This window comes from Apus apus, chromosome 13 (genome assembly GCF_020740795.1).
Source record: "Apus apus isolate bApuApu2 chromosome 13, bApuApu2.pri.cur, whole genome shotgun sequence".
Classification (NCBI taxonomy): Eukaryota; Metazoa; Chordata; class Aves; order Apodiformes; family Apodidae; genus Apus; species Apus apus.
In genome coordinates this window covers 1,168,748-1,185,394 of record NC_067294.1, presented here as the reverse complement: position 1 = coordinate 1,185,394, position 16,647 = coordinate 1,168,748, and the positions used below count along the sequence as shown (strand labels likewise).

General features: G+C 48.9%; 1 protein-coding gene across 1 annotated transcript; it reads right to left on the bottom strand.

Moving 5' to 3' along the window:
* Positions 1–1,034: 1,034 nt before the first annotated feature.
* On the bottom strand, positions 1,035–14,313 carry SPRY4 (sprouty RTK signaling antagonist 4). Its single transcript, XM_051631379.1, has 2 exons — positions 14,190–14,313; positions 1,035–5,187 (listed from the first exon to the last, which is right to left on the bottom strand). Exon 2 carries the CDS (start codon positions 5,140–5,142, stop codon positions 4,243–4,245), a length of 900 nt encoding a protein of 299 aa, XP_051487339.1. The 5' UTR covers positions 5,143–5,187; positions 14,190–14,313; the 3' UTR covers positions 1,035–4,242.
* Positions 14,314–16,647: the final 2,334 nt, after the last annotated feature.

Here is a 16,647-nt window from a genome sequence, read left to right as displayed (position 1 = left end):
TTTAAAAAACGCCAACATGACAAATTCAGCATCTTTTCCTGATTGCAAAATGTTTGGCATCAGATGTGGTGATCTGTACAGTGTCGTTATTGTCTCTTTATCTGATCCAGTGACTAAATCAGCATTATTGTTTCAATAATATTATTCCAGGCCAGGTAGAGCACTCAGGTTACTTTGGGGGTGTCTTTTCGTGACTCATCGCTCCACGGTGTGGGCAAATAAATAACAGGAATAGTGAAAAATAGCCCAGATACTTTGTTTTTGGCAGCTGAATGCGATGCTGGTGAGCTGGGAGGCAGGGTGGTGGGTGCTGGTGGGTGGGACTGTGGGTGCTCTGGATCCAGCCAGGGCTCTGGTGGTGCCTGTGGCCGTGTTGGCAGCAAGAGGAGCAGCTCTGGCTGTTTGTCTCTGGCTGTGGAGGACACAAAACCTCTCGGTGGGGTGGCTGCTTGTGTTCCCACGTGAGCGTCTCGTGTTGTCCTTGGTGAGCAGACCTGGGCTCTGCTTGGTTCCTGAGCTCTCTCAACATTAGGTTGGAATTGTTAGTCTACATTAAAACTCCTTGCTCAGAGAACCTGTGGCCGCACCATCTCTGGAAATGTCCAAGGCCAGGTTGGATGGGTCTTGGAGCAACCTGGTCTAGTGTCCCTGCCTGTGGCAGGGGGTGGGAGTAGATGGTCTGTAAGGTCCCTTCCAACTCAAACCATCCTGTGATTCCATGAAATTTTCATGCAAAGGGTGTGCTGTCCATCTGTGTTACAAGTTATCCCACCTGGGCTCTTGGCTCCCTCCATTGCTCTTAGTGTGTGCAGGATCAAATAATCAGTTTTGGGCTACTCTCTGCCTGTATTTTTAGAATAGTTGCTATAAAGATTGGATTTTTAAATTTTTTTAAAAAAACACAACAAAACAAACCACAACAGCCATTTATATATTTAACAATATATATTTATATATATATAATTTCTAGATCAGTACATTCATCAGTACTTGTTTTTCTTCACAAACAGAAGAACTCTTACAATAGTAGACTTTCTAAAATAAATACTATTAAAATAGAGCTTCAAAATAAATATTCTATACAAAGAAAACCTTCTGTGGCAACATTTCAGGGTGTGTATGTAGTGGGGTGGTGACAGGAGAAAGGGGAAGCCTTTATCAGGGTGTGGGGTGTGGGAGGGGGATACCCAGTGCTGCGAGCGGGCGAGGGGCTCGTCCGGGTGGCAGAGCCGGTGCCCAGGGAGCAACAGGGTGAATCTGGGAGCTGCTCCGTGTGCCTGGTGTGTGGTGATGGTTTCAGTGTCCAGCTCCAGCTGGGGGTGTGGTTGTCACATCACCCCCTCTTGCTCACGGGGCTTTGGCAGCTGTGTGTGGGCAGGGGACACACCGTGAACCTGCCCCAGCAATTAGCAGCACAGGGTGGCACAGCCCACCCTCCTCCTCCTCCTCTTCCTCCTGCAGAGCTGCTCTGCAGGGCACAGCCCCAGCCCAGGGGTCCTGCCCTTGACCTCTCCGCTCGCTGTCCTGCACCCACAAGCCCCCAGAGCACAGGTCGTGCTGAGGGGTGTGTTAATTAGCAGTGGCTCGTTTGCCGGTTGGCGTGAGGGACCTGGCTGGCCAGGGCTGAGGTGACGTGGCACCGTGTCCGTGGTGCGTCTCGGGGGTGGCAGGACCCAAGTACCTTAAAAGGGGATGGGAGAGCAGAGGCGTTGGGATGGGGGAAGTGAGGGGAATACAGACATTACTGACCAGGGACGTACCCTCCCAGGGGCTCTGCAGGGAGCTCGGGGCTTCCTCAGGTGCCCTGGGCTGGAGCTGATGGAGCAGGCACAGCTGAGCAGGACTCTGCTACATTTACCACTGCTCTAACACATCCACTACCACTTTATGGCCCTCCAGCACGGGAGAGCCTTACACCATAGCAGGAATCATACATTAAAATAAACCAACAGAGAAGTAGTTTACACCTATGTACAGTGGAAGGAAACCCGTGGGGGTTGCTGGGTGTATGTACATGAGTGTAGATGGGCACGGTGGTGACCACTCCAGCCCTGTGTTTGCTCACAAGGACCACATGTCTAAGCCATGGGCATTGCTGCTGAGGGTTTTCAGCACAGATCCCCCAGGAACAGCCAGGGACAGAGGGTCAAAAAGGCAAAACAACCATGGGTGGAGCCCCTTTGGGTACATCTGGTCTCAGAAGAGGAAGGCAGCTGTTCAATACCTCTCCTGCTACATTTTCTAGCCTGTTTGCATCTTAGAAAAATGATTTTCTTATTAAATACAACACCTTATACATTCATCCGACAGTTCAGCTAGCTGGAGGCTGGTTTTCCTTATATCTTTTCCCTGCCAATTTGTGCAAGATCACAAAGACAGCTCTGGCTCCCCACCTGCTTCCTTCTCTCTGGTGTCCCCATACAGTCAACATGGGGATAAACTATAGGAACTGGTGTCTGGTGACAGACATAGTATCCCTTTTTCTAGGATTTATCATATATAAGCTAGCAAATGTTATAAATATAGAAAGTCTGGGCTTTTTGTAAATTCCCAATTTAATAAATATCTACAATTAAGCTTAACTAAACCCCAAGTCATCCAGGTTAAATGAATTCTGAAAACAAAAGACACCAGAAGTCCCACCAGGGCGCTCTTGCCAACCCCTGCACAGCAACTGTATTCCTGGAAATGCTACATGAGCTCTGCCTATTGCTTAGCTAATTAGAGATGACATTTCACTGTCACTGCTGTGCATTTACTGAGGAAATTTCCTCTAATTAAAAAAACAACAACAACAACAAAAATGACTAGGTCAGTTTTCTGCATGCAACAAGTACCTACCTGCTTATTACAGTGTTGCATGTTTGGACAAAGCTTTTTATTTAGCACCTTGTAGTTGCCAAAGAGGAGGGGCTGCTGCATCTCAAGGGACAAGGGTGAGTGCATGGGCACAGGGATGACATTTGCTTGCTGAAAACCATGGGCAAATTTCCTAAATACGCTCTCTTCCCTCTCCTGGCTTTCCCTGGCATTTGTTAACACTAAAATAAACATTAAAAGCATTCTCTATGTTTAAAAAGACATACTTTAGTACAGAGGAGGCAAAAGCCAAAGAGCAGCAATAAGGATGGGGGAATGGGCTGTACTTCAAGCAAATGCCATTCTTCCCCAAGACAAAAAAAATTAAAAATCTAATATTTAATGAGGAAAGACAAGCATGTTCCAGGAGAGGAGGTATGGATTGATATCCCTACTAAAATACACCCATGTGTATCCTACACTTAGGGTTTTGTGACTTCTTAACAGAGCTGAAGAGGTTTGGAGAAACAAAGATGGAACATCTTAGTGGAGATCCCCTGTGCTCCGGGCGGGAGCGAGCAGCGTGGGGAACGGGGCTTGGCCACGTCCTGCTGGGAGGGTCTGGGCACTGGGGGAACAGGGAATAGTCCCCTGAATGAAACCTGAGGCTACAGATCAGCTCACGGGCAGGACAACAGGAGGCTGATCCCGCTGCCTGAGCACATCCTGTGCTGCTCTTCCCGGGAAGGGAGCAACCCCGCTCCCACCTTGCTTTAAAAAGAGGGTCCAAACGTGGCAAAGGGGAGGGTTCAAAGAAACCAACGTGCCGACCTGTTAAGAGACCCTTAAACAGATGACCTGTGTCTTTACTTGTGGCTCAAAATCTTTGAGAGACAGAGAAAGCTTTTGAGAAAATGTGCTCTGTGTGCAAGTGGCTCCTCTAAGGGTGTGGGGGAAGGGGTGGAGGGGAGTGACCCGTCACCTTCATCAGGCTGCTGTGGCACATCAGGGGGTGGAAGGAGAGCCAAACCAAGAAGCCCACCCTGAATACGATGGATCCAAGGCAGCTTTCTGCAGGCAGGGATGGGTATGGTGTGTGTGGCTGAGCCTGCCAAGCGAGCAGTCAGTCTGTGGTCCTCCAGGTGTGCAGGTGGGGTGAGCAGCCGTTGTCTGTCTGGCCCAACCAGGAGTTTTTAAGCAGCTGTACTTCATAAGGGTTTCAGCCTTCACTCTACATCAATAGGATTCCTCCTTTGGCCCCATCTATTTAAATTCTGACTAGTTCCAAAACCCTGAATAACCCGAAGTGCTTCAGTTTGTGGAAATAGTTGCTTTTGCTTCTCCGAAGGCAAAAGGCTCACGGTATCCTTGGAACACAGGTTATTAAAGAACCAAAATCCCCCTTCCATGGAGCGTCCTCCAGCTCCCCATCCTCCCAAACCATCAAAAGGGCTTTTCTGAGCTGCTTCCTTTGCTCTCTGGCAGAGCCTTGCAAATGACACTGTTTGTGTTTTTGCATCTGCATCCGGGCCGGCTCACCTGGTCGTAGCACCTCTGGGAGAGCTTGACGCAGCCGGTGGCAGGCAGGTAGCAGAGCAGGCAGGGGAGCACCAGGGACAGGGCGCTCATGAAGGACCAGCGGGCGCAGCAGTTGGAGTGGGAGCAGGAGCAGGGGTGGTCAGCACACGTGCCCTCGTCATCCTCGTTGGTGCAGTGGTAGAAGACGCCCTTGACCAGGCACATGCAGGTGGAGTAGTTGACCAGGTTCTGTGCCGAGCAGAGGCACCCCTGGTTGCACACCCAGCAGGACGGCAGAGTCCGGGGCAGGGCACACTCCTTGCACTTGCATTTCCCACAGGCTTCACACAGGAGAAAGTGCTTGTCCAGTTCCTGAGACACAGGTCCCTTCAGGTCCAGGGGTTTGCAGTTAATCACCTTGGGCTGGATGCGAACGGCTCTGGGGGAGGACTGCTCCACCACGGGCACTGGGGCCATGTGGTCCAAGAGCCTTTGGTCTGAGGATGTGCTGCTGCTGCTGCTGATGGAGCTGGGGCGCCCGCTGAAGGAAATCCAGGGGTGGGTGACATCCTGCTCGCAGCGCTGCAGGTGCTGGTTGGTCAGGACCAGTTCGTGGGGAACTCGGGGACGCTTCTGAGCTGCCAGCTGGGGAGCGGTGGGGTTGTCGGTGTAATCGTTCTCGATGTGAGTCGTCTTCATTTGGTCAATGGGCAGGATGGTCAGGGGGTGCTGCAGCCGCCCATAGGGGATCCGACTGTCCAGCAAGGGCTGGACCATCACGGAGTTGGGGACAACGGTGATGTTGTGGGGAACCCGGGGCTCCATTGGGAAAGCAGTCTGACCGTGGTGAAAGGTCTGCTCTTAACTGTCCTGGGGGAGGGAAAGGAGAAAGAAAAGGGGCGGGGGGAGAGAAAGGGCGCATGGTTATTGAGTTCCCCTGCAAGCCCAGCCCAAGCAGAGCTCTTTGCTGAAGCTTGTTGTTATGCAGAAGGTCTTACAAGGTAAATAAGTGTCCAAGGGAGTCAGGGGACTTGGTATAAAGTGCACCACTCCTCCTTTGCTAGGGTGTTCCTCTCCCTGACCTTGGCCACGGGTAGATCCTCTGGTTCTGGGAGGGCTGCTGTTCCCACGGTGCCCCCTCACCATGTTACCAAGGGAAAGCACATCTCAGGGTTCCTGATGCATATTTGTGTCTGTTTTTGTTGGCAAACTGCCTGAAATGACTTTTCTGAGGGTTGGGGATTTCCCCCAGTTGACCCTGATCCCTAAAAAAAACTGATGCAAAATCGAGGCTCATCAGAGCTCAGCCTGGTAAAAGATGCTGGGGCGTGTGGGGCTGAGCCAGGCTCTGCCTGCAGGAGGGTGGTCTGGCTTTGCTGAGGAAGTGTCCCATGTCCCACGGCCCCAGGGAGCTGCTGGTCTCCACGGCTGCTTCCAGTCCTCCTGTGGGAGGGGAAGTTCTTGCTCAGCAGCTTGTCTGGTCACAAAGCAGCGTGGGAGCAGACGTCCGGCTCCGGGGAGCGCGCGTGGGGCGGACTCGATAGGTCACCTTGCCCAGGTAATTAACCACTCTTCGTCAAAACACTAAGTGGGCTAATACTTAGTGTAAGTGCTGTTTACTGGCTGTACTAGCTAAGCCGCCTGTTGCCGCAGTTTCTAATTTCATTGAAGGAGTGCAATTTATCCTGGAGCCCATCCAAAGATTCAGCAGCGGCGCAGGACAAGAAACCACAGGAAGTAACTAAACTTAAATCAAAGAACGGAAACGACTTGGTTCAAATTTAGAAAGTGCACATTGTTTTCTAGTAGATGTGCCATTTCCTCACGGGGTGACCTTTATTCATAAATAATATAATGTTGGAGATCAGTTTAAAGAAGCAGCGAGTAGAGCTTCAGAGAGAGTTGAGGGGGGAGGAAGAAAAAGGAAATAGTGAAGAGCTTAAGGCATTGCCAGTTGTTTGTGTTCAGCCAAACAAATTAACATTTTCCAACAGCATGAAAGATTTTAATGTTTCAGCAGTCTGAAAAGAAGTCAGGAAGAAACTGCATCCAGCTGTGACCAAGTCCCACACGAGAAGTGAGAGTGAACGTATGAGCTGCTCCTGCAAGAGCACAACCCCCCCAAAATGTAACACAACGCTTCCAAAATTGGATCATGAACTAATGCTGCTTTTTTGGAAGGAGGAAGGGAAGTGCGTTATTACCCGCTGCAAAAAATATTACTAGAGCCCAGGATGATATTTGTAAATCGTTGCTTTGATGGATCTCTTGGCATTTGCAGGTTGAGGACCTGCCAGTTCTCCTGCAGTCAGGAGGAAGGGGCTGGCAGGGGAGCAGTGGCCGGACCATGTGGCACGTGCCACCTTGGGACGCTGGCACCACGGCTGGCCAGGCTCCTTTAACAAGTGCTTCATCCAGCAGCAGCGAGGGGGGTTGTGTTGCAGTCCTAATGCTGTTACTCTTTGCTAGTTAAAATTCTCTGCTGGGTCTCAGCCATTCATGCAACATTTTTTTTTTTTTTTTTTTTCATTATTCATAGCTCACTGGCATCCTGACTCAGGAAACAAGAGAGTTTTAAAAGCATCTCTTCCTATTTACTGTATAAAAAGCAGCAATGATTCTGATAACTGTGGGGCATGCAGAAGGAAAAAAAAGGAGTCAATTTTAGTTTGTACATCAGAATCTACAGTCTTGACAGAAAAAGTACTTGAGGCAAGGCAGGGTTGAGCGGCACAGTCCCCTCTGGTGGGTACAGCTAGGTGCCGTGTTTGCAGGGAGACTTTGATTTCACTGGTTCTTTGGTTTTTCAGGAGAGAAATGCAGCTGGCTTGGCTGAGTGAATGCAGCAGAGCTGGTATCAGACAGAAGGCAGCAGGAGGAAATGGGGGCATGTTGAATTCCAGACTGGTTTGGGTTGGAGGAACCTCAAAGACGATCCAGTTCTGACTCCCCTGCCATGGGCAGGGACACCTCCCACCAGACCAAGCTGCTCCAAGCCCCATCCAACCTGCCCTTGAGCACTGCCAGGGATGGGGCAGCCACAGCTTCTCTAGGAAACCTGGGCCAGTGTCTCCCACCCTCATGGGAAAGAATTTCTTCCTAATGTCTCACCTAAATCTCCCCTTTCAGCTTAAAACCATCCCCTCATATCAAGCAGGAGGGCAGCCCTGGGACAGGAGCTGGCACCCAGGCTTTGTGTTAGATCTGTGGCTGCACAGTCTGCAGTGGGGCAGAGCTAGTGATGACATCACATGGAAGTTATGTCATCAGGTTCATTTGGAGGAGGATTTTGGCCACAATCTCTCGTGAGACACGCAGAGCCCTGCTAGGCAGACATGGCCATATGCAGGCAGACGGTAAAAGGTGGCTTAACTGAGCTAATGCTGAGATAATCAGGATCTCTGAGTTAATTATCACACAAAGGAGATGAACCCTGGACTAAACACCACACTTTAGGATAATTAACATTGAAAATGATTCATAATTTATTTTCTTTATTTCACTAAAACACTGTGTCAAATTGTCTTTCTACCAGGCAAATGGCTGCAGAGCAGGGGGAATGAGGGCCCTGACATGGAGAAATCTAAGACCCTGCAGATATTTGTGCACAGGATCTACTTGGACAAAACCTCTGGAGTGAGGACAGCCAAATAAGACCCAGCTCTCCTAATTCCCAGACCCCTGCTCTGGACACAATGTCTCTGCTGATGAAGATCACCTGGAAAATGCCTCGAATTCACACCACACGAGTTTTGGTGCATAGTCCTTCAACTTCTGCCCTGCTTTCTCACTACACTTGAGCAATATGGATTTCTGATATTTATGGACTTTTCCAAGGACTGTGACTGCATGGCTGCTGCTGCTCTTGTGACCAGAAGTTTCAGCAGTGCAGGAAGATTACTGATGACAGCTCCAGGACAAATATCTCAGGTGCTGAACTAGCGAGTGAGCAGGGTGACAAACGTTCAGCGAGGAGGTTCTCCTCCATTGGCATCTGCCCAGATGACAACAATGACCATATTTCATGGTGTGGTTGCTTCAGGTTTTGTCCGTGTGGTGCCACGAGCCCACCTTTCCCTGAGCTGTTTCTGCTTTAAGGTTTGTGTCTGCATCCCATGAAAAGAAAGAGTTCAGCAAAAGACCCTGGGTCACTGTGCTCACACCCAGCACTCATGTCATGGTAAAGAAGAGGAAACCAGGGAAGTTCTCAGGTTAAGGACTTGTGCTGGATCAGAAGCAAGTCAAGAAGCCAGATTGCTCCCAGGAGGTCTTGCAGGCTGAGCTGTCCTGCCTGTGTATGGGGATGGATCCTGGCGGCTTCCATGGAAGACCCCCAAAGGCATCAGCCTTTGCCCTTTCTCTCTTCGTGTGTTCCCCAGAGGGAAATGTGCAGCTGCAACCAGTCTGAAACTGTTCCAGGATGAGAGGAACAAAGCAAGGAAGTCATCTTGGGAAAGGCAGAAGGTTTTCAGGCAGATCTAAGGATACCAGACACTCCTGTAGACAGGCACAAGGTCAGATGTCCACTCAGCAGCAGGGAAGCTTATCCCCACTCCAGAAGAAGGACACCATTCCTTCTTCACGTCCCCACCAGAAACCCATCCTGCATGTGGGGCACTTGTCAGCAAGCACAGTGCTGCCTTGAGCAGCATCTTTGGTATCTGAGAGACCTCAGCTTCTGTCAAACCACATCCCCCTTCAGAACTGGTGTTTTGAGTTGACCTGGCAGAACTTCAGACCTTAAAAAAGGACAAGAGCTGAAGGGGTGTAGCCTTGGGGCTCTTGCAAGCAGAGACAATGAAGCAGAACGAGAGATTTAAGATACTTAAGCACCACAACTTTGCAAAAGCTACCAAACTTTATGTAGGGCCTTTGTTGTCCACCACACTAATCCAGCCTGACTGTAAATTGCATTTTAATAGAGGAAAAAATGTCATAGAGAATACTCATAAACAAAATTAGCTAATCTTTGATCGTTAGTAATTACAGAAATGATAGCATTAATGTAGGCACAAATGCACTGGTTGCAATTGTACAGGCAATTTGCTGACAGGAGGCAGCCGGAAGAAGAATTCATGAGTATGTTCCTACTTTGGGATTTATTAGTTCTTTATAGGTAGGTGAAACAACGGAGTTCTTTTTGAAGCAGAAATGGCACCAAACTCTCAGGTAGAGAAAGCCTCTCTCCCCCTGTGCCATCCGGGGGCCGTAGGGTTGCTCAGCACAAACAGTTTTCAAGTCAAAATACAGGGCCTGGCGAGGGAGGGAAGCTGGATTCCAAAGTCAAGTTCATAAAAGTGCTGCAGTGCTTGTTTCAGCTCCTCATCAAGGTATTGCCAATTTAAAATGACTGTTGTACGAGATAATTACAAGTCCCACAGTTGTAGGAAACCAACTGTTATTTTGAAGTGTTTTTGGTATGGTTTCAGACTCCTGAGTTTTTAAGAGTCTTCAGTCATATGAGATTAAAACAAAAGAGATTTTGTGTTTTAATGGGATTTTGGACTTCCCTACACCATTCCATAGAAAGCTACCTCCTGGTAGGCAGTGTGGTGGGAAAGTCACATAAACCCCCAAGAAAGCTTATTCTCATGAATGTCTTCAGAACATTTCTTGAAGCAGTAAGGTTCTAGTATCTTTATTTTCAAAGTGGAATTGGAAAACTTGTCTGCTGATTACTGGAAAACAAAATGGATCTTGACTTAAATATTTAATGAGTGAAGACATAGATGATGTTTATAACTGTCTCAATTACCTGTTAGTTAATAATTTTGATAAGTTATTTCTCACATGTTTAACAACATTCTAGATGTGTGCAGTAACAGAAGAATAATGAGAATAAGGGATGTAGAGTCCAGAATCGGGTCCTGCATGGAAGCAATCCTGAAAATCCTGGCCCTGGGAAGCACTGGTGTGACTGACACATCCCCAGAGCCCACAGACCTGGAGAAGCCAGCAGGAAAATAGGATAACATGCTCCCACGACCCACCTCCTGCCCATTCAGCACCAGGTAAAGGTCTCACAGTTTTGCCCAGCCCATTTCTGAAAGCTGCAGGAAATGTCACCACGAGATGCTGACGTGCAAACCTCTGAACTCAGGCTTAAACGGTGGAGAAAAGCCCCAACCATGGTGCTGGGGGTGTTTGAGAGAGAGACCACCAGTGTGATCTGAGAGCCACTCATAGCTCTTTCTATCCTTTGTAAGCTGCAGGTGCCAGATCAGGGGTGGCTTTACCTCCTTCCAATGATTTACTCCTCAACCAGCACCTCCTTAACATTAACATATTGGGGGTAAGAGTTGCAGTGAATGTCCTGTGGGAATGTCCCTGTTCTCCTTGCTTTACGGGACACGTGAATTTCTGAGACAATAGGGCAAGAGGAAGAAAATAAAACAAGCAATAGAATCTTTACAGATAAATCCAAATATAAAGAAATTATCCTAATTGAAAACAATAGACTTTGAAGCAGTATCATGTCAAGGGAGGGTGTATTTTTATTCTGAGGCCTGTGCAAGTCAGCACTGCTTGGAATCAATGGCAACCAGTGTAAAATGCCTCCAGTCCTTCCCGCTGCTAGAACAATCACAACCATTCCCTGTCTTCTGATGGCTTGGCTACAGTGTCTAGAAAAGCTTATCTAGAACAGGTTGATCCCAGCTTCATCCCATGTGGGGGAATGGGCACAAACACCATCAGCACAGCCCTGGAGGCCAGGGCTCCCCAGCACCCACTGCTCCTCCCCACAGCCACGTGGGAAACGGGGAACACCCAGGATGTGCATGGAAAACCAAGCCAGGGGATCTGCTGTCAGAGCTGTCCTAGCTATCAAAAACGGAAGATGTGCATGAAGAAGATGTGCAGAGCTTCATAGAGTATGCACCAAGTGGGTCAGCTGGGGCAGGCTCAGAGGGGCAGGGACCTGGGGAGGGATGTGAGATGGGGCTGCAGAGCTGGGGGCGACAAGAAGAAGGATCAATAAAGGACTTGCTTCCCCAAGTGCCAGCAGAAGAGGAGCTGGTGATAAGGGAACAAATTCTGCCATTGCCTTTGTCTGGAATTCAGGACATCCTCTTGTCCAGCCCTCAGCAGTGAGGAGGGACCCGCTGCTGCTGGCGGAAGTCAGAAGGTTCAATAAAAGCTTTTAATGAGGGAAGACGACCCTGGGAGTGAGAGGAGACCTTTCAGTAAGCACAGGCTTGCAATGTGTGATTAAGAATCAAATATAATGTTGGAGTTCATTAGGGCTGAGTTAGGCTGGCTGAATTTTGAGTCAAGATGTAAATGCTTTAAAAAAGAGAAACACCCTCTTTTTTATAGAGTCCGAATTAACATTAACAACATATTGACATGAATTCTTTCCCCTCCTTAGCAGCCTTGTCTAGCTAAGGACAGCTGGAATCTTCTGCACCAGTAATAAGGAAAAAAAATTAGAAAGCTTATTAGGGAAACCTGCCATTTTTGAAACAAGACATTAAATTCTTGCCAGAGCACGGAAATTCAGAAGCTGGGAAACAAGACCTGTCGTCTTCCAAGAAGCTGCCTCTGTCCAGCTAAATTCTGTTCCTATGGTGTGAGAGAGTAAAGCCCATTTTGGCCCACTGATGTTCAGATCCCTGGAGACTCCAGTTTCTTAGTCAGGGCTTTTTATTGGATACAAACATTTATTTTAAGGCCATGAAACTAAGCTCAGATATGATCTATTAAATTAACAGTACCAAATGATAACCATATTAGAAGGATTTTATGTTTTCTTAAGGAAATACGTTACATTGCATTTTCAAAGATTCTAAAGCAAACAACACTTGTGCAACTGTTTGTCTATAAAAGGCAGTTTTAAGTACTGGGCTGAATTTGGGAAATTGTTTAGTGAGGTGATTATTTTTTTTTTGCTTTTATGGTTAATATCTGGAAATCTCTCAGAACCCTGAATTAATTATTGCTGTAGCGCTGCAAGGGTTGTGCATTTTGTGTCATGAAGTCTGATAACAGTGTTGTTGTTGGGTTTTTTTGTTGTTTTTTGTTTGTTTGTTTTTTAAGGGGGGGATTGTTTTTCCCCATTTCCCAGAATGATTTGGGAATTAGTCACGATTCCATGAAAACAGCTTTTGTTTTGCTGTTTCAGGAGGCGAACAAATAATTTCTCCCCTGCACGTACCTCACGGAGAATTTCCAAAGGACTGCAGCATTCAGAAATAGTCCTTTTAATTTTATCATACCAACATAGAGTCCCTTCTAGCAACAGAAAACACAGTAGCCCATGGAAAATGGCACATTTATCAATGAGACATCCCCAGCAGGGTTCCAATAACTGAGAACAACCCCTCCTCCTCCTATCATTCATTTTTATATGGAGAAGGGGGAAGGCAGTCCTCAGGATCATTGTGATTCAGTGCACAAATTGTAGCTTTAGTCTTTATCCCAAAATAAAGAGAGAGGGGGGGAAGCCCTAGCATTGGGAAAGCTGGGATTCTCTTTACCTAATTAAACAGCAATTCCTGAGCTGATTTTTGACATCCTGGACCCTTAGCATGGCACGGAGAAAAGGCAGCAGTTGAAGAAGTTTTAAAGAATCCAGAATGTGCCTTTTCTACTCTGGATAATTCAGGGATGTTTTTCCATGTCTCTTTTTTTCTTTCCTTCACCCTTTAATGAAAAACTTGGATATAAATCTTAAAAAAATCAGGCATTTGGTCACTCGAAGAAAAAAGGGTGAAGCCTTTTCCTCCTGTGCTTAATGCTAATATTCATTTGCACTGCCATTTCCAAGGACTGCATTTCCAGTCCTGCTTTCCTTTAAGACCTTTGTGCCTTTTCTCTGCCCCTTTCTGTTTTTTCCATTCCTCTCCTGATAATGCATTTTCAGAACATGTCGTCTCTAGGCTTGTCTTTCTCCTGTGACGCCAGGACTGGTACCAGAAAATAAAATCCTGGCTTATCTTTGCTAAGCAGTTGGGAGAGAAGAGCAGCCAAGACAGGTTTTTCCTCCATAAATAAGATATTCCATATACCTTTATGAAATTATTAGAGGTACACATTTTTATTACTTATCTAGCCTTTGGATTATATAATCCATCCAGATGTAAAACTGAGGCAACCAAGTGTACAGCAAGACAGGGAGCAGAGCAGTGATGGAGCAAGGCACTAAGGCCAAAAAAAGAAAAAAAAATAAGAAAAAAACCAACCCAGTTGTATGAAATAAAATGCTGAAGAGCAAAGGTCATGCAGGAAAGCTCTGACACGCCAGTGGCTGATCTCTGAAGTGTCCTATTATGGAGACAGCTCAGAACTACTTGACACTAACAAGCCATGGAGCTTTGGAAAAGAGAGGAAATGCATAGAATCAGTTTTCATGTTCCACAGCAAGAAACATCCAATTCTTATTTGTCAGCCCAGGTGACCACATATTTATGATCCTTTTTTTGGGGAAGGAAGAAGGAATGAAGGAGACGACATCCCATCAACAGAGCCTTATTCTGCTGTAAAAGCCCTGCAAACCAACCCGAGGCAAGTATGGTGAAACCTGCCTGCCATATACGTACACCAAATGCAGAGGTTGATGGGAGAGCACAGAAAGGAGGCAGGAATAAGAGACACAGGAGCACAAACGCAAATTCAGCAAGTAACAGGATATTTCTTAAGAATGCAAAGTCTCTTTTTAGGCTGTGAAGCACCAGGCAGCTGTCCTCTCTCTACAGTTACAGATAACTGCTGCTAGAAAAGTCACAGTCAGAGGTATGCTGCTGATCAGCGACGTTTAAGGGACTGGGCGAATACATCTAGAAAGAGCACAAGATCTTCCCTCAGGAGCAGGCTTTATTTTTTCTACTTAAAAATATTTAACACCGGCTCGCGAACACAGATCTCGTACTTACTTTAAACAATTCAGCTAAGACCATCTCCCCACAGGCGAATTAATCCCAGATCCGGGGCGGAGGAGGGGTGCGGAGCTGGGAGAATCCCGGCGGGAGCTGCGGGCAGGGACCTGCGAGCGCGGCGCTGTCAGATGCTGCACCCGCCGCTGCCTGGGAAAATGGCTATTTTATGAATGGGAGGGCAGCCGCTCCCTCTGCGCATGCGCGGCCTCCCGACTCTATGAATGGGTGGGCACCGGGGCGCCACCGCGCATGCTCGGCTGCCTTTTATGAATGGGGGGCTGAGAGGAGCGCGCCGGGAGCTGCGGAGGACGGACACGGCGCGCGCTTTTTTTTTTTCCTCCTCTTTTTTTTTTCCTCCCTTTTTTTTTTTTCCTTTTCCTTTTTTTCCCTCATGAATGGAGGGCAGGCGGCAGCTGCGCATGCACCGCGCCCCCCGCCCGGAGCTGGAGGTAACGGCAGCGGGGCAGGCGCCGGGGGGGCCCCGCCAAGCCCCTCCGCCCCCCGGCTGCCCCCTTCTCCCAGCCGTCCCCCCGGGCGCGGTTCGGGGAGCGGCCCGGAGGGTGCCCCCAGCCCCCGGCAGAGCCGGCCGGTGCCCCCTGTGAGCGGGCTGGGCCGGGGGGGCTGCCCGCCCAGGGCCGGGGGTCCCTCGCAGCCCCGGGGCCAGTCGGGCTGGGTGCGGGGGCCGCGGGGCGCGTTCAGCTGGAGGCTTCGGCCGCCCCGTCGTTGGGCTGTGCGGCCGGGAAAGGGAGGAGAGAGATTGGTAATTTTTCCTTGAGCGCTCGGCGTCGTGTCCCCGTTTTTAGCCCCGCGGTTCGTCCCTTCGGCTGTAGCGTCGCCCCTCGTGTCCTGCCCCGGCGGTGCCCGCGGTGCCGGTGCCCGCGGTGCCCAGGGGCCGGTGCCCAGGGGCCGGTGCCCGCCGTGCCCGCAGCCGCGCTCGCACCACTCGTGTGCAACGCACGGATGTGTTTGACGGCTCCTGGGGAGGCAGAGGAGGTGGGATGGAGCCGGGCAGGTAAACCAAAACCGCCAGAAGCCAGGATGGTCCCGCTCCGTGGCAGGGAGGCGATTTCTGGGCCGTTCTCAGCTTGGCCATTTTTTTCCATTTTTAGCTTTTTGCGCGTCCTGTTGGGCCGCCCCCCGGGCGCTGCAGCCCCAGCCAGGCCCTCAGGGCCGGGTTTTCAAGCGATCTTTACCGAACAGTCTGCTGCTCGATGCTGGGCTCCCTGGAGCCCTTGCCCTGACTCTGTGCTAAGAGCTCCAAAATGCCCTTATTGCCTTATTTCCCGTTCAGCAGACGGAGGATCTCTGTTCTCAGGTGGTGCAGACGTGGCTCTAGGCTGGGTCTCTGTGCTCCAGAGTCCTGGGGGGCAGGTTGCTTTACACAGAAAATGCATTAAGAGTAATGATGTGTTTTTAATATGTGTGAAGAATTATCTTCAGAGCACAAACCAACCCTCTGCTTGTTTCCTGCTCTATGACGTGTATTTAAAGGCTTGCACAGCACTGACAAAATGTCTATGTCGTTTGTTTATTTAGTGCTAAAGGGAACACTGTGCATTACTGCAGATACACCCCGCAGAAAAGATTTCTTTCTCCAAGAGTGTCTGCTCTAAGGCTGATTGTTTAGCTCTGTCTGTGTTTGTCTCTGAGGGCTGAGACCTTTCCAAGTGGGAGCAGCATTCATGGGTCACGGGCAAATGCAATTTAACAAGGAAAGGGCAGAAGAAGGAGAGTGTCTAAAGAACAGCTTATCTGGCTGGCACGTTAAATCTTGCTAGATTTTAAATATGCAAGACTGATGCTTGCTCCTGAAAATAAAGAGAATATGGTTGCTAAAAACGTTGCTGTGGTGGTTCTTTTTACATTACAGTGCCATGCTGCTTGAAGCACAGAAATTCTGTGTTTATGATTTTGGAAACTGGCCGATAGATAATAAAAGAAAATACAATTTTTAAAAAAGCTTATATAGAGGGGGGAAACCCCCCCAATAAGCATCTTGCTGTATTTAGTGTTGGAAACCAGCTCGAAGCTGAGAGGCTCAAATGCCTGGGCAAAGAAACCTGCTCTCATCTCCCCGGTTTTCAACAAGAGCAGATGCATCAGTTCTGAACCTTGATTTGAGTTTTGCAACAGCCCTGCGAGGTTCCCGCATCTCGGAATGAAAGGCTTTTATGTAGGAATGCTGAGTTCTGTGTTTCAGGCCGCATGTACAGTGCTCCCGGGGGAAGCCCTTTGTTGCAGTACGGTAAGAGCCTCTCCCCACCAGCCCGGCTGCCCCTGTGGCAACTGCAGCCTGCGGGTGGCAGCCCGGGCGGCGGGGGCTGTGATGACACAGCAGCTGCGGGCAGGGCCCGGCCAGGCGCTGTGCTCCTGACAAAAGCCCAGGCAATAAAACCGAAAAGAGGAAATAAAAATTATTATTCGTGTGAGTGTGGGGAGGGGCGAGGAGGAAATG

What these genes read in the sequence shown, in the direction of transcription:
- SPRY4 (XM_051631379.1), bottom strand. Translation starts at nt 5,142, where the DNA reads ATGGAGCCCCGGGTTCCCCACAACATCACCGTTGTCCCCAACTCCGTG.